Source organism: Pristiophorus japonicus, chromosome 10 (genome assembly GCF_044704955.1).
Source record: "Pristiophorus japonicus isolate sPriJap1 chromosome 10, sPriJap1.hap1, whole genome shotgun sequence".
NCBI classification, from domain to species: Eukaryota; Metazoa; Chordata; class Chondrichthyes; family Pristiophoridae; genus Pristiophorus; species Pristiophorus japonicus.
This window is the reverse complement of record NC_091986.1, coordinates 127,250,611-127,278,514: the sequence shown is the minus strand read 5'-3', so window position 1 is coordinate 127,278,514 and position 27,904 is coordinate 127,250,611. Positions and strand designations below refer to the sequence as shown.

Here is a 27,904-nt window from a genome sequence, read left to right as displayed (position 1 = left end):
TAATGCACATGGTGGCCTTAAGAGGCACCATTAACGGAAAGTCAATCTCAGGAGCAGGATGAAATGAAGAACGGGGTCGTGACCCGCCGCGGCGACCGCCCGTACCCACCCAGGTACAGAAAATTCCTGCCCATGGAATCAACTTTACAGAAATCACTAATATTCTTATCAGCAGCCTCATTGGTCTACAAAACAGTTTGCCAATGAATCATCTGGACTGTCACTGTTCAGTGAAGCTACTGTAATGCAGTGATTGATTAGTTGTTAATTAGTACATTGTGGCTAAGGTCTGTCATACTGTCCAAACCATTATTTACAGGTTTTGTATAGAACATTATTAACATGTTTATTATTCCCCTCTCCTTTGTAATAGACTGTACTAAAATTATTTTGCTGTAATTATGATGCAGAAAGGGCTCCACATTAACTCAAAAAGCAATCACCTTTTTAATAATCAATCATCTCAGCCACCTCAAGCAAGTTCATGGTCATCAGCATCAAAGGGACAAAAAGATTTCAGGAGACCTAGGATTGTATTTGATGACAAGTGAGTAAGGCACTTTGAAAAAGTTACATTACAATTATGTTTAGTGTTAAGTTAAATACTTAAAAGGATAATCAACACTGTACCCATTATGTAACCTCGAGCAATTTTCCTTTGATTCATACAATTTTTGTAAATAATCTACCTTGAAAATATTCAACTAATTTGGAACTTTTTGATATATATCTGTGTAGGCAACACAATGCAAACTATTACATGCAGGAGGCAAAGAGAATGAAGCACAAAGCTGATGCTGTGGTATGTGTAGTTTTGTATTATGATTTGAATATATTAACCTTGGGAAATCTGTTAACGTTGCTGTACATTTTAATATGTCCTCGTGAGAACATTTCAATGTTGAGGCTATTTTTGTTTGGTTTAGGTGGAAAAGTTTGGAAAGGCAGTCAATTATATAGATGCAGCATTGTCTTTTATCGAGTGTGGCAATGCAATGGAGCATGGACCACTTGAAGCCAAATCTCCATATACAATGTATTCTGAAACAGTGGAACTTATCAGGTATGTTAGAAATCATAAGATCATTGATTGCAGAAAATGAATGGCAGTATATAGTTAATGCAAAGATTTAGCTAAAGCAATTAAGTGCAATAAAACAGAGCAACAGTGAGCAGGGACTTTGGCCTAGAAATTCCTGGGAAAGCCTGTCTGGTATGGCTGCACCCCTGACCTTGACTCATTTACTGGGACAAGGGTCATTTACATTTTACAGGCAGATGTCCATGTCATTTACGACAATAATGGGGCACCTGCCTCAGATAGGGGAAATAATTTTGTTGCCGTAGCTAAATGGACCAGCAGTCCTGGTCCAACATGTTTAAAAAGATTTAAGTTCTGCCATTTTCCAATTAGGCCAATTTCTGCGATTGATTGCTTTCAGGAAACTAGTCTTTAAGTTCTCCCAGAGGCACTTAGCAACACTGGCTTTCAGGAGCCAAGCAGTGCTATATAAATGATGGGAAATATGTCATATGACTTATTTTCCTCATTTGCATAACATCACAACATGCCCACCCATATGTGGACAAGGATTTTATGTATCCATCCCTGCTTCAAAGAGAATTTCTGATGAGCAAATTCTGTCCCTGCCTGCCAGGCATTTTTCTACCTCCAGGTTCTTGGAATTTGAGGGTTTTAGAACATAAGAACATAAGAAATAGGAACAGGAGTAGACCCTACGGCCCCTTTAGCCTGCTTCGCCATTCAATAAGATCATGGCTGATCCAATCATGGACTCAGCTCTACTTCCCTGCTTGCTCCCCATAACCCCTTATCTTTCAAGAAACTGTCTATTTCTGTCCTAAATGTATTCAATGTCCCAGCTTCCACAGCACTCTGAGGCAGCAAATTTCACAGATTTACAACCCTCTGAGAGAAGAAATTCCTCTTCATCTCTGTTTTAAATGGGCAGCCCCTTATTCTAAGACCATGCCCTCTAGTTCTAGTTTCCCCCATCAGTGGAAACATCCTCTCTGCATCCACCTTGTCAACCCCCCTCATAATCTTATACGTTTCGATAAGATCACCTCTTAGTCTTCTGAATGCCATTGAGTAGAGGCCCAACCTACTCAACCTTTCCTCGTAAGTCAACCCCCTCATCCCCGGAATCAACCTAGTGAACCTTCTCTGGACTGCCTCCAAAGCAAGTATATCCTTTCATAAATATGGAAACCAAAACTGCATGCAGTATTCCAGCTGTGGCCTCACCAATACCCTATATAGCTGTGGCAAGACTTCCCTGCTTTTATACTCCATCCCCTTTGCAATAAAGGCCAAGATTCCGTTGGCCTTCCTGATCACTTACTGTACCTGCATACTATCCTTTTGTGTTTCATGCACAAGTACCCCCAGGTCCCGCTGTACTGCGGCACTTTGCAACCTTTCTCCATTTAAATAATAACTTGCTCTTTGATTTTTTTTTCTGCCAAAGTGCATGACCTCACACTTTCCAACATTATACTCCATCTGCCAAATTTTTGCCCACTCACTTAGCCTGTCTATGTCCTTTTGCAGATTTTTTGTGTCCTCCTCACATATTGCTTTTCCTCCCAGCTTTGTATCATCAGCAAACTTGGCTACGTTACACTCAGTCCCTTCTTTCAAGTCGTTAATATAGATTGTAAATAGTTGGGCTCCCAGCACTGATCCCTGCGGAACTCCACTTGTTACTGGTTGCCAACCAGAGAATGAACCATTTATCCCGACTCTCTGTTCTCTGTTAGTTAGCCAATCCTCCATCCATACTAATATATTACCCCCAACCCCGTGAACTTTTATTTTGTGCAGTAACCTTTTATGTGGCATCTTGTCAAATGCCTTCTGGAAGTCCAAATACACCACATCCACTGGTTCCCCTTTATCCACCCTGTTTGTTATATCCTCAAAGAACTCCAGCAAATTTGTCAAACATGACTTCCCCTTTATAAATCCATGCTGACTCTGCCTGACTGAATATTGCTTATCCAAATGTCCTGCTACTGCTTCTTTAATAATAGACTCCAACATTTTCCCAACCACAAATGTTAGGCTAACTGGTCTATAGTTTTCTTCTTTTTGTCTGCCTCCTTTTTTAAATTGGGGTGTTACATTTGCAGTTTTCCAATCTGCTGGGACCTCCCCAGAATCCAGGGAATTTTGGTAAATTACAACCAATGCATCCACAATCCCTGCCACTACTTCTCTTCAGACCCTAAGATGCAAGCCATCAGGTCCAGGGGATTTATCTGCCTTTAGTCCCATTATCTTACTGAGTACCACCTCCTTAGTGATTGTGATTGTGTTAAGTTCCTCCCCCCCTATAGCCCCTTGACTATCCACTGTTGGGATATTGGTAGTGTCCTCTACCATAAAGACTGATACAAAATATTTGTTTAGAATTTCTGCCAACTCCATGTTCCCCATTACTAGTTCCCCGGTCTCGTCCTCTAAGGGACCAACATTTACTTTAGCCACTCTTTTCCTTTTTATATACCTATAGAAACTCTTGCTATTTGTTTTTATATTTTGTGATGGTTTTCTTTCATAGTCTATCTTCTCTTTCTTAATCATTTTTTTAGTCATTCTTTGCTGGCTTTTAAAAGCTTCCCAGTCTTCTGTCCTCCCACTAGTTTTGGACACTTTGTATGCCCTTGTTTTTAAATTGGATACCATCCTTTATTTCTTTAGTTAGCCACGGATGGCTATCTTTTCTCTTACACCTTTTCCTCCTCACTGGAATATATTTTTCTTGAGAGTTGTGAAATATCTCCTTTAAATGTACACCACTGTTCATCAACTGTCCTACACTTTAATCTATTTTCCCAGTCCACTTTACCCAACTCTGCCCTCATACCTTCATAGTCTCCTTTATTTAAGCTTAGTATGCTGGTTAAAGATCCAATTTTCTCATCCTCCATCTGAATTTGAAATGCAATCATGCTATGATCACTCATTCAGAGGGGTTTCTTTATTAGGAGATTGTTTATTAATCCTGTCTCATTACACTGGACCAGATCTAAGATAGCCTGCCCCCAGTTGATTCCGTTACATACTGCTCAAGGAACCCGTCCCTTATGCACTATGAACTCTTCCTCAAGGCTACCCTGACCAATTTGATTTGTTCAATCAATATGGAGGTTAAAATCACCCATGATTATTGCTGTTCCCTTTTTATAAGCCCCTACTATTTCCTGGTTTATGCTCCGACCAACAAAGTTGCTACTGTTAGGGGGACTATAGACTATGCCCACCAGTGACTTTTTCCCCTTATTGTTCCTTATCTCCACCCAAACTGTTTCAACACCATTATCATTTGAGCCAATATCGTTTCTTACTATTGTAGTGATTCCATCCTTTATCAATAGAGCTACCCCACCTCCTTTTCCTTTCTGTCTGTTCTTCAGGATTGTCAAGTACCCCAGAATATTTAATTCCCAGTTCTGGTCATCTTGCAACCACGTCTCTGTAATGGCTATCAGATCATACCCATTTGTCTCAATTTGTGTCGTCAACTCATATATTTTGTTGCAAATGCTACGTGCATTTAGACAAAGTGCCTTTAAGTTTGTTTTTTTACCCTTTTTTCCTGCTTGTTTCCTCTCTCCTTCAAACTCACTTTCTTTATTTTTGCTTTCTCATTCCAGCTTTACTCCCCTTCCTACTGAACCTATTTTCAGGTTCCCATCCCCCTGCCAAGCTAGTTTAAACCCTCCCCAACCCCTCTGCGAGGATATTGTCCCGGTTCTGTTGAGGTGCAACCCGTCCAGCTTCAGTACAGGTCCCATATCCCCCAGAAGCGGTCCCAATGGCTCAGGAAACGAAAGCCCTCCCGCCTGCACCATCTCTCCAGCCACGTATTGATCTGCTCTATCCTCCTATTTCTAAACTCACTAGCTCGTGGCATTGGGAGTAATCCAGAGATTACTACCTTTGAGGTCCTGCTTTTTAATCTTTCTCCTAGCTCCCTAAACTCTGACTGCAGGATCTCATCCCTCTTCCTACCTATGTCATTGGTACCGATGTGGACCATGACCTCTGACTGTTCATCCTCTCCCCCCAGAATGCCCTGCAGCCACTTGGTGACATCCTTGACCCTGGCACCAGGGAGGCAACATACGATCCTGGAGTCATGTCTGCGGCCGCAGAAACGCCTGTCTGCTCCCCTAACTATTGAATCCCCTACCACTATAGCTCTTCCATTCTTCTTCCTCCCCCTCTGTGCAGCTGAGCCACTCGTGGTGCCATGGACTTGGCTCTGGCTGCACTCCCCAGAGCCACCATCGCCCCCACCGGTACTCAGAAGAGCATACCGGTTGGAGAACGAGGTGGACTCAGGGGACTCTTGCACTACCTGCCTAGTCCTCCTCTTCTGTATGGCGGTCACCCACTCCCTCTCTGCCTGCACATTCTTAAGTTGTGGGGTGACTGCCTCTAGGGACGTGCTATCCATGTTGCTCTCAGTCTCATGGATTCACTGCAGTGACTCCAGCTGCCGCTCAAGCTCTAAAACACGGAGCTTGAGTTGGTGCAGCTGGAGACACCTCCTGCACACAGGGTCGCCCTGGCTGCGCGAAGCGTCCAGAACTTCCCACATGCCACAGGATGCGCAATCCATGGGACTGAGCTGCCCTGCCATCCCTCTAGTTACACTCGGAACTATCAACAAAAATAAACTCTAAACCTTCGCACAACACACCCAGCCGCTACTCAGCAAACAGCCGATTTAATTAACTGGCTCTACTTAGATAATAAAGATCAGATATATTTACTTGCAGATTCTACTTACAACAATGCCAAAGGTTTCGTACAGAAAAGAAAAAGAAAAATAATCACCAATCCACCAGCCAATCACTTACCCGCTTGGCTATGACGTCACAATTCAATTTCCATTTTTTTTTACTTTTGACCCTGCACCAGCTGGTTCCTCCCAAACTCCGCGCCCTTTTACCTGGGCTTCGATTTCCCGTTGTGTGTTCTATGTGAAAGACTTTCAAAAAGACTGAAAGTATGGCTGGTCTTGGTAAATGAAAATAACACACTCATGCTGTAGAGAATACAATTGTTAGATTGGGCTAAAGCATGTTGTCGGGCAGATTTAAGTGAGTTTTACTCTGCAGTTGCTATGCAATTCCTGATCTACTTGATACAGACACTGGGTCCTTGAAATAGGAAACAGTTTCACTCCTCAATGCTAACATCTTTTATCTTGATAAACTCATTCAACACTTCTTAATGCTATTTCAATATTAGGTATATTACAATGTAAGAATTAGAAAAAGCCATTTAACCTACCCAGCAAGGCGTGGCACTCACAGGGACTGGATTGCAAGAAATCACAAACATGCAGCTGATAATTTTCCATCCATTAATTTCAGTGTGCAGAAAATTGCAGGGTTTGAATTCCCATGGTGCACTTCTTGTCAGCTCTACTTCCTGCTGGAAGTGCGAGAACATGGATTCTGCCTTCATATGTGTAAAACTGTTTAGAACCATCTAGTGTTCATAGAAGTGATTTTCCAAGTGTCCCCATGCTGCAAGCACACATTAGAATGCCATGAGAAAATTGCAGGAGATGGGCTCACAATTTTCTAATGCAAGCTTGTATACAAGGACCTGGAAATTCTACCTTTGTGCTCAGAGAAGGAAGAAGGTATCTTGAATAAAGCTTGAGATATTGTAGACAGTATCCTAAGAGCTGTAGTTCAAATAGGTAACATACACGATGTTAGAACTAGGATAGAAATGGAAGGTTTAAAGCTCCTGTATCATATCACACTAGAACAACATTTCTTGGAGAAATTTGAAACAGTGCTTAAAGTATTGCAACAGTAACTGGAGTACAAGTCAAAATAGACACTCTGCAGGCCAGAGCTTTAATGTGTGCAACAACTGAGAAAGCAACAGAAATGTACATTGCATTTACCTATGGAGATGAAGAGGGTAAATGGAACATGAAGCTATTCATGGCCAAGCTTGAGGAATATTTCTCACCTCAGAAGACTCTTATATCCAAAAGATATGTCTTTAATACTGGGTTCAAGCTCAAGGAGAAAGCATTGATCAGTATCTCATAGGTTTGTGAACAAAGACCAAGGAGTAAAATTTCTGCAGAGGTTCCCGATTTCCCGCCATAACTTAGGGAGAAGGTCAGTGGAAACCCCAGAGAAATGGCATATACAGTGTTTACACAATTTTCTAGGGTTTCCGCTGACCTTCTGCTGAAGATATTGGCGGGAGATCGGAGAGTCCAACAGAAATTACTGGCACAAATTTTGTCGGCATGAATCCCTCATTGAATATAGATTTGTAGTCATTAAATAAAAGATGATCAAATAAGAGTCAGATATGCAAAGCAAGAGTTTAGATTTATAGAGAACGGTTGATATTTGTATAGCAGCAGAAGTCAGCAAAACATAGTTAAAGCACCTATGTAATATGGTCAGTTCTATAAATAATGTGAGTAGAGCAGAAATGTCACTTTGTACTGTAGGGGAAAAAAGCATCATATGTAGCTGATCAACAGAGCATAGTAGTTACTGTGGTAAATTGCATAAAAGGAAAAAATATCCAGAGTATGGCCAAATGTCTACGTGGTACAAAAAACAAAATCATTTTGCCAAAGTGTGCAAAGCAAAGCATCCTCATCAGATAAACAAAAAAAAACTTTAAGAGAATGGAAGAGTAATGTGAGATAGAGTAAGAATGATATATTTTATGGATAACAATCAGACAGGAGATTATGTTGTATATGCAGGTCAACTTCAAGCTAAATGACAGACCATGAATTATTAATTTTAAATAAGCTCAATTTAACATCATGTCACAGTCAGCTTACAGAGTTTAAGGATAAAATTGAGCAAGTCTAACCAAAGATGGTGATGTACTCTGGCCACAACATCAAGTCGCTAGGAAAATATGATGTGGTGCATGAATATTAAAACAAATACCAAAGACTAAAATTCCAAATCCTGGAACAGCAAGTAAACTAGCTAGAAATCCGTTTCTTGGTGAAAGCGGTATTTGTTCCCCAAAAATATCGCTTTCACTCCGCTATCACTACGAAGCCTAAAATTCGAGCTTCAATTCCCGCAGCGGTAAAAATCAGCATTGTACAAGGATTCGTGGCGCAAACCGCAAATTTTCTGCAACTTTACTCTGAGGCTGATACCGCTGCGAGAAAGGCCTTGGGAGGGGGGAAAACACAAAAAAAATTGCAAAAAACAAAAAATAACAAATCATAAAACATTCACAAGACACTTAACTACCAAATCGCTGCAAAAGAATTTAAAAACAAAAACTTTAGCTCACCTTTTTTGCAGGTCTTCATACCTACTGCTGTTCCAAGGGCTGCAACGCAGGTTTTTCCCTAGCGTTGTTTTTCGTCCTAAATACGGGTGCGCTGTGAGCCAAATTTTTGGTGAAAGCGATATTTCGAGTCTTGCACGTTGGCGGTCCGCTCCTCAGCAGTACTTAAAAACCGCCATCGCAAGACTTCTCCAATTCGGCCCGGATTTTGTGATCGGTATGCCAGCATACTCTGAGAGTACGCCGCCATACCATCTTAGAAATCCACAATTTTGGGATTTAAGCATGCTCTTGCGTATGCGTGAAATCCAGAACATGCGGCCCGTCAACATATACATTGACAGGCCATTCGCGCGGGCCACAAAAAAGCAATCGCTGGCGCAGAGTTGAACTAGCCAGCAATTGTGCACGTAAGTGTTACGGTACAAGGCCTGTTGGCATCAACAACAACAACTTGTATTTATATAGTGTACTTATTTATTATTCGTCACTACCTCCCCGAGTCGGGAGTGGGTAATTTGCGCGTCTGCTGCTTTCCTTGGATGTGGTAGCCATTTCTTCGGCTCCCTCTCTGGATCAACGCAAGGGAACATTTTCAAATCGTAAATTATACACCTACACTGTATAAGAACATAAGAAATAGGAACAGAAGGCCATATGGCCCCTCGAGCCTGCTCCGCCATTTAATACGATCATGGCTGATCTGATCATGGACTCAGGTCCACTTCCCTGCCCGCTCTCCATAACCTCTTATTCCCTTATCGTTCAAGAAACTGTCTATTTCTGTCTAAAATTTATTCAATGTCCCAGCTTCCACAGCTCTCTGAGGCAGCAAATTCCACAGATCCACAACCCTCAAAATACAGGGGGAGCCAATTTAAAACCGAGTTGAGAAGGAATTTCTTTTCCCAGAGGGCTGTGAATCTGTGGAATTCTCTGCCCAGGGAAGCAGTTGAGGTTAGCTCATTGAATGTATTCAAATCACAGATAGATAGATTTTTAACCAATAAGGGTTATGGGGAGTGGGCAGGTAAGTGGAGCTGAGTCCACGGCCAGATCAGCCATGATCTTGTTGAGTGGCGGAGCAGGCTCGAGGGGCTAGATGGCCTACTCCTGTTCCTAATTCTTATGTTCTTATGTTCTTATGTATGTTCTCCGAGAGAAGAAATTTCTCCTCATCTCAGTTTTAAATGGGCGGCCCCTTATTCTAAGATTATGCCTTCTCGTTCTAGTCTCCCCTATCAGTGGAAACATCCTCTCTGCATGCACCTTGTCAAGCCCCCTCATAATCTTATGCGTTGCGATAAGATCACCTGTACAAGACTTCCCTGCTTTTATACTCCAACCCCTTTGCAATAAAGGCCAAGATTCCATTGGCCTTCGTGATCACTTGCTGAACCTGCATATTAACCATTCGATTTCATGCACAAGTACCCCCAGGTCCCGCAGCACTTTGCAATCTTTCTCCATTTAAATAATAACTTGCTCTTTGATTTTTTCTGCCAAAGTGCATGACCTCACACTTTCCAACATTATAATCCATCTGCCAAATTTTTGCCCACTCACTTCGCCTGTCTATGTCCTTTTGCAGATTTTTTGTGTCCTCCTCACACATTGCTTTTCCTCCCATCTTTGTATCGTCGGCAAACTTGGCTATGTTACACTCAGTCCCTTCCTCCAAGTCGTTAATATAGACTGTAAATAGTTGGGGGTCCCAGCACTGATCCCTGCAGGACCCCACTGGTTATTGATTGCCAACCCGAGAATGAACCATTTATCCCTACTCTCTGTTTTCTGTTCATTAGCCAATCCTCTATCCATGCTAATATATTACCCCCAACCCCGTGAACTTTTACCTTGTGCAATAACCTTTTGTATGGCACCTTGTCAAATGCATTCTGGAAGTCCAAATACACTACATCCACTGGTTCCCCTTTATCCACCCTGTTCGTTACATCCTCAAAGAACTCTAGCAAATTTGTCAAACATGACTTCCCTTTTATAAATCCATGCTACTCTGCCTGACCGAATTTTGCTTTTCCAAAAAATCATTTTTAATAATGGACTCCAAGTTTTCCCAGCCTTGCCGCTGGCAGGTAGGTTTGTAATTCTTTCCCAAGTCGGAGGTGTACTCTGGAAGTAATCCTCCGACTGCAATTTCTGGGCCAATATAATGAAATAAAGAGAACATTATCCAATGCAGGCCAACAGAGGAAATAGTGTAATAAAACAGAAAATGCTAGAAATACTCAGCATCTGTGGAGAAAGAAACAGAGTTAACATTTCAGGTCGATGACCTTTCGTCAGGTAATACTGTCATGGGTATCAAATGCTCAAATCTTTGGGCTCAATTTTCCCCAATTATCTGCACCGTTTTTTTGGCGTGCACTGTTTATTTGGGAGTGAATTCAAATCTCCAAGTTTCCCTAAAGTTTCTGCACTCACGTAATTCACTTAGGTAAGATTTTTTTAGGCTACGATTTATTTACCTCATTGGGGGCGTAACCTGCCACCCGCGTCAATTCTGGCCATTTAAGCAAGTTTGACCAGCTCCGATTTACTCCAATTTTTCTTAGGATGGAGTGTGTGACCACTTTGGAAAAACCTTCTGGGCAGTTAACAAAATCGACGCAGGTAAGAGAATTAATGTAGCAGATGCAGTTCCACGGCAGCAGAGAGGGAGAGAGGGGGAGAGGAGAAAGGCGGGGAGAGGAGAAAGTGGGGGGGGGAAGAGGGGAGAGGGGAGAGGCCTTTCGGCCAGGGTTAGGAGCGGCACCTGGCACCAGGAGAGGAGGGAGGCCTTTCGACCAGGGCTAGCAGCGGCACTGGGCACCGGGAGGGGGCGGGGAGGGATAGACTTTTGGCATAAACTCTTTAATAATTTAATGCTGGTAAGCTGCTGCAGTGTGCAGGTTGCTGTGAGCTGGCCAGAATGTGTTGTATGTTTCACTTCCCAACCTCAGCCCGCAGTGTGTCCCTCATTACCCTGGCAACCCAATCTTTTTGGCGCGGATCTTAAGCTCCACCCTCAAAGCTAAAGGACAGGCTACTCGGCGCCAAAATCAACAATTCAAACGGGGAAAGTTGGATGATTTTATTTTTGGCGTAGTTGGGCCCAAACAAAATGGGTGTAACTCTTCAAGTGCACTAAAAAACGGCTTTGGGGAAAATTGAGCCCTTTAAATTGGAGCAAATTATAGCTATTGGCAAGTACACTTATGTGGAGATTCATTAAAGTTGTGGACATTTAATAGTCCTTTTAGCTACTTAAATGCCTTTTAGGAGCACCTCATCTCTACAGTTGTTCCAACTTAAATGTCACAAATCCTAGATGAACTTGAAGGAGTGGCAGTTATTCTACATGATATTCTCATTTAGTGAAAGAACAAATAAAAACATGGCCAAAGGCTGGCTAAAGTCCGATAACAAGTAATGGAACACAATGGGCCTGAATTTACGGTTGGAGACTTCCCGCGGGCGGGTGCCTCAGAACGGCAAAAAATCTATGAGCCTATCTGATGGTCTTGGATCCACGGAGACTTGTGCTGCTGGGCCTCTATGCAAAAACATGCGTAGAGGCCCATGTATTCCAGGGGTGCAGGAGGGATCACGTGGGCCGGCCCAATCAATGAAAGAATGGGGATCACATGAAAAACACATTAACATTACAAATAAATAAAACAAATTACATATTTAAAATTAATTAAAATACAATTTAATTAAACATTTAAAACAAAAATTTTATTTTTTGAAAAATAAATTTATATGTTTTAAAGGAGCTAAAAATAACCATAACTTATTTTACATGTGTTTTAATGTTTAAATAATTGAAAAATATATATTTATATTCATTTAAACTCTTCCGCTGGAATGCCTTACGCCTGGAAGGAGACAGGGAGAGGGAGGGGGGACAGGGAGAAAAGGAGGGAGAGGAAGAGAGAGAGGGAAAAGGGAGAGAGACAGAGGGACAGGGAGAGATAGAGGGAGAGACAGGGACAGAGGGAGATAGAGACAGGGAGACGGGGATAGATGGAAAGAGAGACATGGACAGAGAGAGAATCAGGGACAGAGAGAGAAACAGAGGGAGATAGGGATAGAGAGACTGACAGCGAAAGAAAGAGAGAGAGAGAGAGAGAGGGATGGGAGGGGTGATGGTCCAGGTGCAGGTAGTCCATTCCTGGAGCCGCATTTTGGAACAACACAGGTGGAGGCGCAGCACATTTAGATGGCCGCTGGAAGGTGGCTGACGCAAAAAAAACATTTTTTTTTTGAATTCAGTGAATTGTTTAAAGCCGGAAAAAAAATATGGGAAAGTGATATTGCATGTCCTACGGTAAATTCCAGTAAAATGTTATTGTTAAAAGATTGTCCCCTTTTTGAAAGAATTTATGAGGGTTATTTAAATCATGTTAGAGAGAGGGGGAAATGTTTGTGCCCCCGTTTGTACCTCAGAGTCTGTGAGAGACAGAGGGAACGGCAGCAGAAAAAGAGGAAACAACTCCAAAACTGATCCCAACTCATTGCCAAGGCTGGGGATAGATGACCTCACTGCCTGCTTAGGATTAGGGAGTTTAACCACTTTATTCATTTTCATATTTGAGCTCCGTTTGGAATTAAAGGTTTTTTTTTTTGTTGTATGTTTAACAACAGCGTTGAAGAGGGAATAATAACTTGGAGCAACTTCTTCTGTCAAAGCCGCAATAAGACTTGGAAAAAATGTAAAGATTTGTAATGAACTTTTCACAAAAATGTGTTAAAAACACTTTTTTTACCCCAAAGTTTCTAATATGATCTTGGAAGAAACAAGCAAAAATCAATTTTCCCCTCTAAACAAGTTTCAACCAGGTCTTGAAGTCCAAATGCTTTTAAAAAGGGTCTGAATTTCCTAAAGCATTTTAACATTGGAATTCTCAATATTTGATTTTGAATGATTGTCTGAAGTGAGTAGCTTTTACACAAACATCCAACTATGCTGCTGAGCATTTGGGAGGACAGGGGAGGATTTGTAGGAGTTATAAATTACTTTTTATTGACTGTTTTTAAAAAATCATTGAGACGTTTATGAAGAGAACTAAAAGAGGGGAAAAACACAAGCTATTTTATTTTGTCTGTCTTTGTAGTCCTAAGAAGTCCCAGGAATAATGTAAATATAGATTTCCTCTTAAACGTTTAGTGAAGTGTTAATAGAAACAAGAGTTATGTAATGATGTATAAAAATTGCAGGAAGCTACTTTAGAAGAAATTACTACAGGTTGAACTTTTCTTATCCGGGATTCCCTTATCCGGCACCATTCCTGGCAGGGGGTCAGGTCTGATGTGTGAAAGCGGCGGGAGCTACTGCAGCGTCGAATGTGGGATGGCAGGGTGATTCGGAGAATCCGTGCCAGCCACCACCCCCACTCCCACATCCACAGCCCCCGAAAGAGACAGAGAGACAGCCCAGCACTCACACCGACAATTGCAGCCATCGAGCTGCACAGCGCCTGCCATTTTACAGCATTCCAGCGTCGGCAGACCCGACCTGGGTTGAAGTAGCCAGGTCCCTTGGTGCGAGGTCGAGCCCAGTGGCAGTGTTGGGGCCCAGATGAGGTCGGCGAGCAGCGGGAGGTGAGGTGGGCGAGCACTGAGAGGTGAGGAGGTCAATGTGCAGTGAGAGGTGAGGAGGTCGGCGAGTAGTGAGAGGTGAGGAGGTCAATGTGCAGTGAGAGGTGAGGAGGTCAATGTGCAGCGGGAGGTGAGGAGGTCAATGTGCAGCGGGAGGTGAGGAGGTCAATGTGCAGCGGGAGGTGAGGAGGTCAATGTGCAGTGGGAGGTGAGGAGGTCGGCGAGTAGTGAGAGGTGAGGAGGTCAATGTGCAGTGAGAGGTGAGGAGGTCAATGTGCAGCGGGAGGTGAGGAGGTCAATGTGCAGCGGGAGGTGAGGAGGTCAATGTGCAGCGGGAGGTGAGGAGGTCAATGTGCAGTGGGAGGTGAGGAGGTCGGCGAGTAGTGAGAGGTGAGGAGGTCAATGTGCAGTGAGAGGTGAGGAGGTCAATGTGCAGTGGGAGGTGAGGAGGTCAATGTGCAGCGGGAGGTGAGGAGGTCAATGTGCAGCGGGAGGTGAGGAGGTCAATGTGCAGCGGGAGGTGAGGAGGTCAATGTGCAGTGAGAGGTGAGGAGGTCAATGTGCAGCGGGAGGTGAGGAGGTCAATGTGCAGTGAGAGGTGAGGAGGTCAATGTGCAGCGGGAGGTGAGGAGGTCAATGTGCAGCGGGAGGTGAGGAGGTCAATGTGCAGTGGGAGGTGAGGAGGTCGGCGAGTAGTGAGAGGTGAGGAGGTCAATGTGCAGTGAGAGGTGAGGAGGTCAATGTGCAGTGGGAGGTGAGGAGGTCAATGTGCAGCGGGAGGTGAGGAGGTCAATGTGCAGCGGGAGGTGAGGAGGTCAATGTGCAGTGAGAGGTGAGGAGGTCAATGTGCAGCGGGAGGTGAGGAGGTCAATGTGCAGTGAGAGGTGAGGAGGTCAATGTGCAGCGGGAGGTGAGGAGGTCAATGTGCAGCGGGAGGTGAGGAGGTCAATGAGCAGTGAGCGGTGAGGAGGTCGGTGAGCAGTGAGCAGTGAGGAGGTCGGAAGGCAGTGAGAGGTGAGGTCGGTGAGCAGTGAGAGGTGAGGAGGTCGGAGGGCAGTGAGAGGTGAGGAGGTCGGAGGGCAGTGAGAGGTGAGGAGGTCGGAGGGCAGTGAGAGGTGAGGAGCTCGGCGAGCAGCGGGAGGTGAGGAGGTCGGTGAGCAGTGAGAGGTGAGGAGGTCGGCGGGCAGTGAGAGGTGAGGAGGTCAATGTGCAGCGGGAGGTGAGGAGGTCAATGTGCAGTGAGAGGTGAGGAGGTCAATGTGCAGCGGGAGGTGAGGAGGTCAATGAGCAGTGAGCGGTGAGGAGGTCGGTGAGCAGTGAGCGGTGAGGAGGTCGGAAGGCAGTGAGAGGTGAGGTCGGTGAGCAGTGAGAGGTGAGGAGGTCGGAGGGCAGTGAGAGGTGAGGAGGTCGGAGGGCAGTGAGAGGTGAGGAGCTCGGCGAGCAGCGGGAGGTGAGGAGGTCGGTGAGCAGTGAGAGGTGAGGAGGTCGGCGGGCAGTGAGAGGTGAGGAGGTCGGAGGGCAGTGAGAGGTGAGGAGGTCGGTGAGCAGTGAGAGATGAGGAGGTCGGAGGGCAGTGAGAGGTGAGGAGGTCAATGTACAGTGAGAGGTGAGGAGGTCAGCGAGCAGTGAGAGGTGAGGAGGTCAATGTGCAGTGGGAAGTGAGGAGGTCAATGTACAGTGAGAGGTGAGGAGGTCAGCGAGTAGTGGGAGGTGAGGAGGTCGGAGAGCAGCGGGAGGTGAGGAGGTCGGAGAGCAGCGGGAGATGAGGAGGTCGGAGAGCAGCGGGAGGTGAGGAGGTCGGAGAGCAGTGGGAGATGAGGAGGTCGGAGAGCAGCGGGAGGTGAGGAGGTCGGAGAGCAGTGAGAGGTGAGGAGGTCGGTGAGCAGTGAGAGGTGAGGAGGCCGGAGGGCAGTGAGAGGTGAGGAGGTCAATGTACAGTGAGAGGTGAGGAGGTCAATGTACAGTGAGAGGTGAGGAGGTCAGCGAGCAGTGAGAGGTGAGGAGGTCAATGTACAGTGAGAGGTGAGGAGGTCAGCGAGCAGTGAGAGGTGAGGAGGTCAATGTACAGTGAGAGGTGAGGAGGTCAGCGAGTAGTGGGAGGTGAGGAGGTCGGAGAGCAGTGGGAGGTGAGGAGGTCGGAGAGCAGCGGGAGGGGAGGAGGTCGGAGAGCAGTGGGAGGTGAGGAGGTCGGAGAGCAGTGGGAGGTGAGGAGGTCGGAGAGCAGTGAGAGGGGAGGAGGTCGGCCCGAGGACACAGCATGGGTGTTGTTGGTGCCCCAGGTCAGCAGTACCCGGTAAGTCGGGGGGGGGGGGGGGAGGGGTTCATCATCCGGCAAAATCCCTCATCCGGCACAGGCCAGGTCCCGAGGGTACCCGATACGGGAGGTTCAACCTGCATTTGTTTATTGAGAAAGACAGAAAATAATTTGATTAAACTGATAATGTACAATTTCGATTTGGTATATATGTTTGAAATAGGAGATTAAAAATTGAGAGTACAAAATTATGTTTGTTTCCCGCTATTTAATTGCAAAGTACCTAAAATAATTCAACATTTTGCGTGATAAGAGCAGTGATTAATATTGTGTTGAATGTTGGTTTGAGCGAAAAACATTGCCCCAGAAATTGCGGTCGGAACTCACCATAAATAAGAATGGGAATACCCAAAAAAAACACAAGAACTTAAAATACATTTTAAAAAACCATCACATTTTTAAAATTAATCAAAATGCTATTTAATTAATTATTTAAAACAAAAATTTAATTTCCTGAAAAATAAATGTACACATTTTAAAGGGTCTAAAAATAAACTTACCTTATTTAATAGGATTTTAAATGTTTAAATTATTGAAAAAAGCGTATTTTTCTGTCCTTTAAAAGACATGCTGATTTTATCAGTCATAAGAATTTCAAGGGCATTCGCTGGGCAGAAGTTGGGCAAGTAGCCGCCCGCAGAGGCCCTTTACCTTCGGATGCATGCGATCAATCAAAAGAATTCTTGATAGATCGCAAGTTCTGGGTTTAGGTGTATGCGCTTTGCATGCCTAAACCCGGAACTTGTGGGGCCTCTACGGACAAGTGCACACTTCGTATGCACCCATAGGGGCCGCGAATTCAGGGCTATTAGAAACAAAATTTGTAAATTAACATCTTTATATCAACATATTAGTAAACATTTCCAAGTCAGTCTAATTGGTTCTCCTGTCCAGGAAGAAAGATGAATGTTTATTTCTGTTAAATCATAGCCTTTCCTGTTTTTTGTTTTTAACTCAGTGACGCAAATTGTGTATCTATTTTTCTGCACTTGTGAATAAATGCTGCATATTTGACATGTTACATGGGGGGTGGGCTGGTTCAAGAAGACAACGTTTATTAATGGAAGTAATTGAAGATGGAAATACAGATATCCGTTTTTATTCAATTATTTTTAATTCTTTTTGAACTAAAGAATTATAGCACTTTATATTTGTTGGTTTTCTGGTCGCATTGTGTTTAATATTCTAATTACTGATGTGGACATACAGCACGTCAGCGCCATAGGAAAGCTGCTACCCCTGCTGTTTGTGCAGCCAATTGGGATAGTGACATGAGGGATGGGCTAATACATTGAAAACTTTATAATTAATATTAATTGCATGAATAGATATGCCTCTTTCAGTTCCCCTTGGGTTTTTGGATTGTTTGTCGATGCATAACTGCGTAACTGAGTGGTGTTCCTGAAGTGTTAATGCATTATTATGCAGTTCTTCTACATCATAGTCATTTCTGACAAGTGATGTTTTTTTAAATAAAGTTTGTACATGACAAACTAAAATCTTTTAATTAATTCTACCATAAATAAACTTGCAGAATGGGCATGTAAATGAATTTCAATATAGATAAGTGTGATATGGTGCATTTTGGTAGGAGGAATAAGGAGGCTACCTACTCCTTGGAAAATAAGAGTCTAAATAGGGTAGAGGTGCAAAGGGATCTAGGTTTATAGATTCACAAATCATTAAAAGTAGCAACGCAGGTTAAAAAAGCCATAAAGTACAAATAAAGCATGGGTTCATTTCTAGAGGAATAGAATTCAAAAACAGAGAAATTATGTTAAACTTGTATAGAAACTTGTCAGAATGTCTCATGATTTGAGTTGTTGGTGGCCATATGACATTACTGTGTATATGCTTTCAAGTGTTTGCTGTTGTTATCGTTGTTGTAAAAGTTGTTGTTGTAAAATTTGCCCATGGTCAAAAAGGTCACCTTCAAAGGAGTTTGTGGCCACTCAGTACAAAAAGAATTTGAGGGAACATTGCCTCCCTCCAGTTCGAAAATCAGTCATTCATCGCCATTCTCTGTTTTCTATCGCTTCGCCACTTTTATATCCATGCTGCTACTGCCCCGTTTATCCCATGGGCTTCAATTTTGTGAACAAGCTTAGTATGTGCTACTTTATCAAACGCCTTTTAAAAGTCCATGGGCTAGATGTTACACTTTTGTGCAGATCGCCCAAAAATGGACGGTATTTCCGGCATGGGCGGTAAAAATGGGTTTTCAGATCACCAGCTTGTCGCCCATTCTCAAAGCTCCTAGTCTCCATTTTTGAAATTGGCCGTTACCGCGAGTGATATGAAATGGGCGGTAGCGTTAAATCTCTCTGACCTTCAGCCGTAATGTGTCGCCATCCTTACCAATGGCAAGGCAATGCTCGATTCCCGCCATTCAGCAGGTCAAGGGTCATCATGACATGTGCAGAAGAAGAGACAGAGAGAGAGGGAGCTGAGAGGGACTGAAGGCATGTGTGGGTGTGGTGTGGCTGCTTTGGGAGGAAGGAGGGAGAGGTTAGAGCTTTAGAGCAAATAGGGAAACAAAAATTAGCTGTTACCAGCCAGATATCTGCCCGAATTTGGCCTATAATGGAGGGAGAGGAGGAGGCATCACAGTACGCTGTGGAGACTGACGCTGGTGAGAGCAGTGAGGTGGGAGAGGAGCACATTGGAGGGCGCAAAAGAGCGAGGAGGTTCTCGGACAAGGCAAATGCCTCTTTCCTGCAGGAGATCGAGTCACACTGGGATGATTTGACCCAGGGATGACATGGGAAGCCCACCCCAAAGGCCTACCAGAGGATATGGGCCAAGATAGCAGAGGTGGTCTCGTCAGCGACCAACGAGGTGCATGAGCACAACCAATGCCGCAAATGATGGAACGACCTTGTGGGATCCGCAAGAGTAAGTGTTACATTTATTTACATGTACTTATGTATTTATATAATTTGATTTGTAACAGTCATGAGTGACTATAATCAGATGTGAGATCTTTCACTTTTACCGGGAATGTTGTAGTCACATGGTGCACGTCTTTAGGTAAAGAATGATAATTATCATAATAATCATGATTGCATCTGTCGGTTATGTGTTGTACCAGTCTCTGTGACAGTACCTAGCAATGATATCACGCAATGATCTCATGCCATGTCGTCCTGTCACCTTTTGCAGAAGAAGCTATCGACGATGAGGTCCATGCAGAGGTGAACGGATGGGGGGGGGCACCAGTCCCCAGCAATATCACTGAGATGGAGGAGCGGGTGCTCGCACTTGTGGGGAAGCACACCCAGACAGTTACGCAAGCAACTGCAGATCCTGAAGTGAAGCGACGTGAGTAAAGTTTACATCATTGTGTGATGTAAAGTCAAGAGATGCCACACCCACTCATATCCAAACAATCATATATGATAGATGATTTCTAAAATTGTCCTAGAAATAATGCTGGCCTAATGAAAATCATTGCAATGCACAATGTGTTGATGGTCATTGAATGTGATGTCTGTGATGATTTTGATAATGGTGGTGCCTTTGTCGTGCATATGTTGTGTGTCGCGCTGGAATCACCTTGTGACCCTAGCACCCCCTTCTCCTCGAATAACCTCATTTGTGTTTTGCAGCACATCCAGCAGCGCGGCCCCAAGCAAGACCACAGAGGCCAGAAGGTGGAGGCACCGGGCCGGACTCACCGGACGATCCTACATCTGGTGCTGAGGAGCTCCGATTCTCGCCCGTCAATCCACTGAGTCTGTTCTCCACGGATGAGAGCGCGGACTTTGAGGACCCTGCATCGTCACGCTCCAGAAGCCATTCCACCCAAGGCCATCTAGTGCTCCTCCAGTCATTCCCGCCTCCACTCTGGAGGTACCAGCCCCAAGCACCTCGCCTCAAGGCACCCCATTTGTCCTCAGGACGACGTAGGCCCCGCGGATGTTCGTGGACGCGGCAGGTCTGGTCCACGAGTGCGACATGAGAACAGAGAGATGGTACAGTTGTCCAGGAGGACTGTAGACATTGGTGATCAACTCCTCGATGCATTGGGGGGCATATCCCGACAACTGGCCACCATGACTGAGTACGTTCCGCGGATGGCAGAGGCCCTGGAGGCGATAGCCAGGAACACTGCTGGCTCAGGCCTCCCAGCGGACCCAGAGCACGGCACTCCACCCCTAGGTTCCGCACCACCACTGCGAACAACAGATGAGAGGCAGGAACAAGATCCTGCTTCTAGATCAGAGAATGTTCCCACCTCGGCACCCTCCACTCCCGTATCCGTCCAACCACCGCCTCTGCCTTCATCACCCCCAATGAGGCACCGCCTGAGGAGCAGACGGCTTGGAGCGAGGAGGGGAAGGGGTAGAGGTGGGGAGAAGAAGGGAAGTGGGAAAGGAAAGTGAGGTGCATGTCCGCAGCTGATGGCTGTGTTATATCTCCATCTGGCTGTATGCAATTTGTTGTAATGTGTGGGGGGAGGGGACCAGCCTCCTGCTTTGCCTTTGTATTCTGTGTTGCTGGACATGTTGAACATTTGATTGATGTCAATGGTGGAAAAAGTGGGGTGTAGACGGGGGTGGGGTGGTTTTGCCCATGCTACTTATGATTTCAGACCAATGTTGGTATAACATTTTTTTTATTGAACATAACCTTGTTGCGTATTGTCTCAGATAGCTGGACCGTTACACACTGGTGATTCCTTAACATGAAAGGGTTAAATAAAACTTAACTTCAATCAACGTAAACTTTAACTGGCACCAAGGTGATGGGCACCATTGATGTCTGAGCTGCACACACACAGCAGTGTGTCAACATTGTCACTCACAGCAACATTCTTTCAGGCAACTCGTTCAGATATCAGCTTCTCATGTAAGAGTATTGCAGCTATATAGCCACCACGGGCCCTTTCCTGCGGTCTGGAGGCATGGTTGCATAGCCAGCCTGATTGTCTTGCCCGAGGTCAGTGTCCAGCCCCTCGTCCTCCTCTTCCTTTCTCTCCTGAGGTGGAGCATCAGTCCCTTCTGGCAATTCTTGGGCCCTCCTGATAGCCAGCAGCATGGAGCACACGACCACGAATTTAGTTACTTGCTCAGGGTTGTATTGTATTTCCCCTCCTGAGTGGTCCAGGCATCTGAAGCGCTGCTTAAGCACAGTTATTGTTTACTGGACCACATTGCGTGTATCTCTGTGGCTCTGGTTTTATCGCTTCTCGGCCTTGGTGTGGGTGTCACGCGGGTGGGTCATCAGCCAGATGGCATGGCCATATCGGTTGTCACCAAGCATCCAGCATTGTCCTTGTGGCTGACTCTTAAACATGTCAGAGACAGCACTCTCACGCAGGATGTGAGCCTCAACGAAGTTGCTCGGACATTTGGCATTCACTGCCATTAGGATCTGGTTGTGATCGACAACTAGTTGGACCTTCAGGGAGTGAAATCCTTTTCTGTTACGAAAAAGCTCTGGGTCTGAGAAGGTGCCCGCATGGCGATGTGAGTGCACTGTATAGTTCCCTGCACCCTGGGGAACTTAGCAATGTGGTAGAATGCTCCAGCCCTGTCAGTCTGAGCCTCCGTGGTCATGGGGAAGCTGATAAAGTCCATCCTTCGCGCGTACAGGGCCTCTGTGACCTGTCTAATGCAGCGATGGGTGGCATGGTGAGACAGAGGGGAAATTTCAACCGCAGAGGCCCGAAAGGAACCAGACTCATAGAAAGACAATGCCGCGGTGACCTTGACCGCGACCAACACTGATGTCCTGATGGCAGGCTGCATATGTGGCCTGATGAGCTCACATATTTCATTGATGGATTCACCTTGTGGAAGCGCAGTCTCCGAAGGCAGGTGTGCTCGGACACGTCGAGGTAAGACCTCTTTTCCCTGTAAGTGCGGGGTGTGTATGGTCTGGACCTCCTCCTCATTCTGTCACATAATTGGGCATATAATGATGTGCATCGGACATTGAGCCATTTGCACACTGCAGCATCTGCGTATTAATCGATGCAGGCTGAGAAATGGCTGGCCCCATTGCAATGAAAGTATAATTACGATTGATCAGAAGCAATAATTTCCTCACTAAAATACACCTACAATAAACCCCCAATAGTCCAGAGTCTGAAAATATGTCTGTTGAGATGGTCACTTGTAAGTGGTCTCCCTTAGGTGTTTTCGACGCAGCCCCACGTTACACTAGTTCTAGATCTGGGAGTGATTACTGTACTGAACAGATGAATGAGTCACGGACAAATACCTCAGTCTCAACCGGCAATGCTTTATTAAAACTTAACACACACTTGCACCCAGTAAAACCACACACACCCTGGTGTGTAAAACAAACAAATGCTGTACAATACACAGTGTCGCCTGTCTAATAGGCCCCTAATGCGAAGTACCCCAATGTCTAAAACACCTCCCCTGTAAAGCCCTAAGAATTTGGTTGGGAGAACGCACGATACCCCCTCACACCGTGGCTGTGATCTTAAAAGATGTTTGTGCAGAAATGCTCACCGATTTCACTGGCTTACTCGCTGCTTCTTCTGATGAAAAGGTGTCGTTTCTGGTTTCTTCTCTCCATCACAATACGGAGGGTTGGATTCTTGTAGGGGCGAAGCAGCGAGGCAAGAGAGCTGTGTCCACATGGCATGCTTTTATATCCCAAGTTCATTTGCCTTTTCAGGCTGAATAAAGTTTGTTTTGAGACTTCCTGTGGGTGTGTCTTCTGCTTTTACCCATTAAAGTTCCTTGTTTTCGAGGCTTCCTGTGTTTGAGTCCAGTGATAGGTTTTCGCTTCCAAGCAGTCTGGGCTTAATGGCTCTCTATTGTTCTGGAGCTCATCCAGGTAATCACTGATTGACGAGGTCACCTTGCCTAACAATGGACTCCATTAGCCCACCTCCTGCCTTATGTTGGCCATTGTCATTCCAGACTCCATGGAGCCGCACCTGGGCCCCTCCCACAAACAGCTTCCAGCTTTCTTTCTGTGGTGAGAAAATGTCCTTGGGGGTTCGATGCTTCCAGTCCTTACAGTTCCCCTGATGATATTTCAAGAGTCTTCTCGAACATATCAACGTCTGCTAGTGAGCAAGCATCGTGGTTCCCAACCAATCCTATCCCCTTTTACTTTTAAAACACCCCGAATATACGTCTCCGAAATACACCCGTGTATCGCACTGTTACCATACACATACAGAAAGTTACATTCAAGGTTCATTAACTACGGCTTCCCATTGACTCCGGAGCGCCTGACTTCTCTTTTTACAAGAAATACACAACAGGTATATCACAATCAAAAGCTGTACAATGACGAGAGCATGTGAGCATATCCGAATCCATGGATGAACCTCCACACTTATACCAAGGTCCCACCAGGTGGGGAATTTATCCCTTTAATTCTTTCCCGTGTCCCGGTTTGTCAATGCTTCCAGTCCTTAGACACTTCACCTGAGAAGAACTCCAGAGTCAATCCAAACTCCCCCGAAGTTGAAGCAGCCTTTTGAATAAAGTGACCTGCGATTTTAAAAATGGCGCCCACACTGCTGTGATTCGTTCAGAACAGTTCCACTTTTTCTGAATGGTGTTTTGAGCGCGCGATATTGTGGGCGAGATGTGTGCGAGGTGGTGAAAGTGACGCTGGGCGATCTCCTGGGCGTTAGTTTCAGCAAATGTGATCTTTACGACAAAAAAAAGTGGGTGGTTGGTATTATTGAATCTCAGCATTAATTATGCACGGAAACTAACGCTGGACGATATTATGGGCATTGATTTTGCCTATTCTGATGACAAAAATGTGGGCGGGCGGTATTATTTTTTCCTGGCGTTACGCACAAGAGGAAAGTAACGCTCGCCGATAAGTGTCTGAAAAATGGGCGTCAGTTTCCATTTTGTGGCTAAATGAGCAATATCTGGGTGTTATACATCATTTCAGTGGTAAAATGGATGTTAAGTGGGCATTATACATGCAAAATAAGTGGAAAATCTAGCCCCATATGCACAACATCAACTGCACTGCCCTCATTCACCCTCTCTGTTACCTCATCAAAAAACTCAAGCAAATTAGTCAAACACAATTAGCCCTTAACAAATCTGTGCTGGCTCTCCTTTATTAGCCCATGCTTGTTCAAGTAGCTGCTAATTTTCTCCCGGATTATTGTATCTAAAAGCTTCCCCACCACTGATGTTAAACTGACTGGCCTGTAATTGCGAGGTTTGTCCTTCTCCCCTTTATGAACAAGGGTGTAACATTTACAATCATCCAGTCTTTTGGCACCATCCCTGTATCTAAGGAGGATTGGAAAATTGTGGCTTGCACATCCGCAATTCCCTCAGCCACCTGGGATGCAGCCCATCCGAACCGGGCAACATATCTACTTTAAGTACTGCCAGCCTTCCTAGTACCTCCTCTTTATTTATTTTTATCTCATCCGGTATCCCAGCAACCTCCTTGTTTATCATAGTGTTGGCAATTCCTCTTCCTTGGTAAACACTGATGCAAAGTACTCATTAGTACCTCAGCTATGCCTCTGGCTCCAATAATAGATCTCCAATTTGGTACTTAATTGGCCTCTTTGACCGTACTTCTCACAACCCTTTTACAGTTAATCCACAAGTTACTGTCAGATATACCCTGCTCCTCCACAGTGTGCACTGTTGCAGTCATCGTCAATTGACTCAGGACTGAAATCACTGTAATGGCATGAACTTGGGCTACTTACCCATTAGTTCCGTATGAAAGACAGCTGAAAAAGTTAGGTCTAGTACATTTAGGAGTAAGTGAGTTTTTAAATGGTGTAATAAGTAATAATTACTGCTGATCCTGGCCCTGAAAAAATAATTTAATAAGTGTGGAGTCTCATTCCCTCAGAAGAAAATTAATGTTGCAGATTCTTTAAAACAAAAATATATATGGCCCAGAAATCCTGGCCTCCACGGGTCCGTACGGAGTTTCTATGGACCCGGGAAGGCAATGGAAAAGCCAGTTTTCAGCGCACAATGCTCATGCGCTGAAAACCGGCTTTTCCAATCTGTCAAGCTGGAGCTTGATAGATCCTCTGCATCTCAGGAGCAAGGAAATTTACCCATATCTTGCCCAGCAAATGTCCTAAAAATTCTTGTGCCTGATAAAAGACTACTTATACAGGCGTAAGAGTTTTAAAACACACAAAAACATTGTAAAATTCAATTTTAAAAATACCATGTTATTGTTAAAATCCCTCCCCACTACAATAAGTTTATTTAAAAAATTGGAAAAATACATATTTTTTAAATATATAAATAACTTTAATTTAAATTATTAAAAATATGTTGTGCATTATTCTATCTTTTATTATTGGTTATATGTGTTTTGGGAGCTGATTCTCACTCATAATAATGGGAACTCCAACTTACGGAGTTCCCATTATTATGAATGAGAATATACTATACCTGATTGGCTGCCCAGAGCCATGTGACTCCAGCTCCAGGCCTGCGCACGTCCCGATGTGCGCGCGCTGCGACGCGCAGTCAGGAGAGGCCTCCGGACCGGGATCTCTCATGGGCGCAGCAGCTTCAGGTAGGTGCGCTTCTTTTTTCTCGAATCCAGTTGAACTCCCGCTGAAGGAGAAACCGGGATTTCTGGACCTATATCTTTTTTATCTCTCTCCCTTAATTCCATCTGTATTTCCCAAATTTTATTTTGTTTTCTCTACATCACTTAAATCTAATTTATATTTCCAGTTTTATACTTCCTGGATTGGTAATAGGAAAATCAGGGCCATTGTCAATGTTGATGAACCGTAGATCACTTCCTACCTCAAAACAAAACTCATCAAAGGACTTTCATAACAGTTCAAGTACAACAAAAGTAAGGAAGTGACTTACCATGACTGAGGATGTTGTGTTTAAAACTACTACTACTAACACCAGGAAATGCAATGAGCGTGCATGTACCTGAGCAAAATAAATGGAAACCTATAACTGTTCTACATAAAGTGATGAGCAGAGATCATATATTATATAAGAGCAAGTGATAAATAGCTGTAACAACACTGCGATATATATATCACAAAGAATATAGATCAACGTCACCAAACAAATCCTTGATCCTTCACCTGAACTTCTCATCAAGGAACTGTCTGGGGTTTGCCATGCAGTTTATGCAAAGATTGAATAGTAGCCAAATTTGTCTTACATCAACCAGTTTGGATTGTGTTCCCAATCTCCAATTAGGATACACAAAAGCTACTGATCCTTTCTTGCCAATTATCAAGGAAGTTAGACAACAAAGTCATGAAGTAATTATTAACCTTAGAATCATAGTTAACAACACTTAAACTTAAACATTGCGGGGCCGAAATTCACCGAAGGGACGGCTATCGCGGAGTTTGGGCGGTCGACCAAAAAAATCGGTCGGCTGCTGCAGTTGGATGATTTTCCCTCCCCGAGCCATATTCAGCTCAGGGGGGAATTTGAGTGGTGTGCACTTCCGCCGGAAACGGTGCGGTGAAGCCACTGTAAAGGAGACATTCCAGCGGAGAGCTCTGCAGTGTGCAGGCCGCAGAAACACGGCAAGGACCGGGATTTTCAGCTGCAAAAAGGTAAGACTTTTCCCAGCAGTGCCCTCGCGAGGTATTCGAGTCAGTACTCGAACAGGAATACCGCTGAAGTGTTGCCACAATCAGGGCCTTTTAGTAGGGAAATCGTATTATTAATTTTAGTATTTTTATTTAAGATTACAGCATCCACTGTATTTATCTTTTAATAGTTGTATTAATTGATTTGGCTCCATTCAACCTGCTGAGTGCTGCTCAGAAGTTTGCACATACTTTTGTACAACTTTCAGGTCTGACTCTTTAGTTGAGTCCTGTGGGCTGCAGAGACCTGCTTGGTAGGGTTCACCCTGAGGATGCGAGGAGTGTTGGGAGGGCGACACCTGGTACACCTGCTCAGAAGCAGGGCGGCACGCAGGAGAAGGCGTTGCCATCAGCACCGCGCAGACAGGCAGCGGGCAAGGGAGGCAGCAACCATGATTCGTTCATTCTGCACCAGACCAGTGTGCTCGCCAACTTCACCGATATCCCCTGTGCACTTGGCTGCTCACTCCACTGCGGAACCCCAGGACAGCGCCAGAGCATGCATACAATGACGCTTATTGTGCCACCAGGTGCATTATCGAGCAGTGCATAGGCATCCTTAAGCAGAGGTTCCGGTGCCTGGACCACTCTGGTGGCACCTTGCAGTACTCTCCTCAACGGGTCTCCATCATCGTTGTGGTCTGCTGCATGCTGCACAATCTGGCGTCATGAAGGGACAGCCGCTGGAGGTTGAGCCAGCAGTACCACCAGAGGAGGAGGAGGAGGTTGAGGAGGAGGCACAGGAGGAAGAGGAGGCACAGGAGGAGGAGGCGGTGGCGCAGGAGGAGGAGGAGAATCCCTGTCACCCCAGAGCTAGGAGGCGTTGACCCGTCGCCACCCTGGAAGGGCCAGGTGCAGACTGGCCAGCACCCTCCTGGGAGTGTGTGCCCTCACATATATGGAGGTGCCTGACACCTCCCCTGCAATCTCCCTCCATTCATTATGAACTGCCTGTCTGCCAGGTCTCCCCATGTCAGGAAACAGTATTCTTCTTCTGTCATCCACACCGTCCATCAGTGCCTCCAGCTCCATATCAGTGAACCTGTTGGCTCTCCTT

At 45.0% G+C, this 27,904-nt stretch overlaps 1 protein-coding gene across 1 annotated transcript in view; it reads left to right on the top strand.

Moving 5' to 3' along the window:
* The window catches only part of LOC139274620 (AF4/FMR2 family member 3-like), a 186,736-nt gene that overhangs the window by 119,580 nt on the left and 39,252 nt on the right, over positions 1-27,904 (top strand). Inside the window, exons 10-12 of the mRNA XM_070891298.1 lie at positions 411-547; positions 739-802; positions 927-1,063. Coding sequence (XP_070747399.1) covers positions 411-547; positions 739-802; positions 927-1,063 — 338 coding nt within the window. The remainder of the gene's footprint in view (positions 1-410; positions 548-738; positions 803-926; positions 1,064-27,904) is intronic.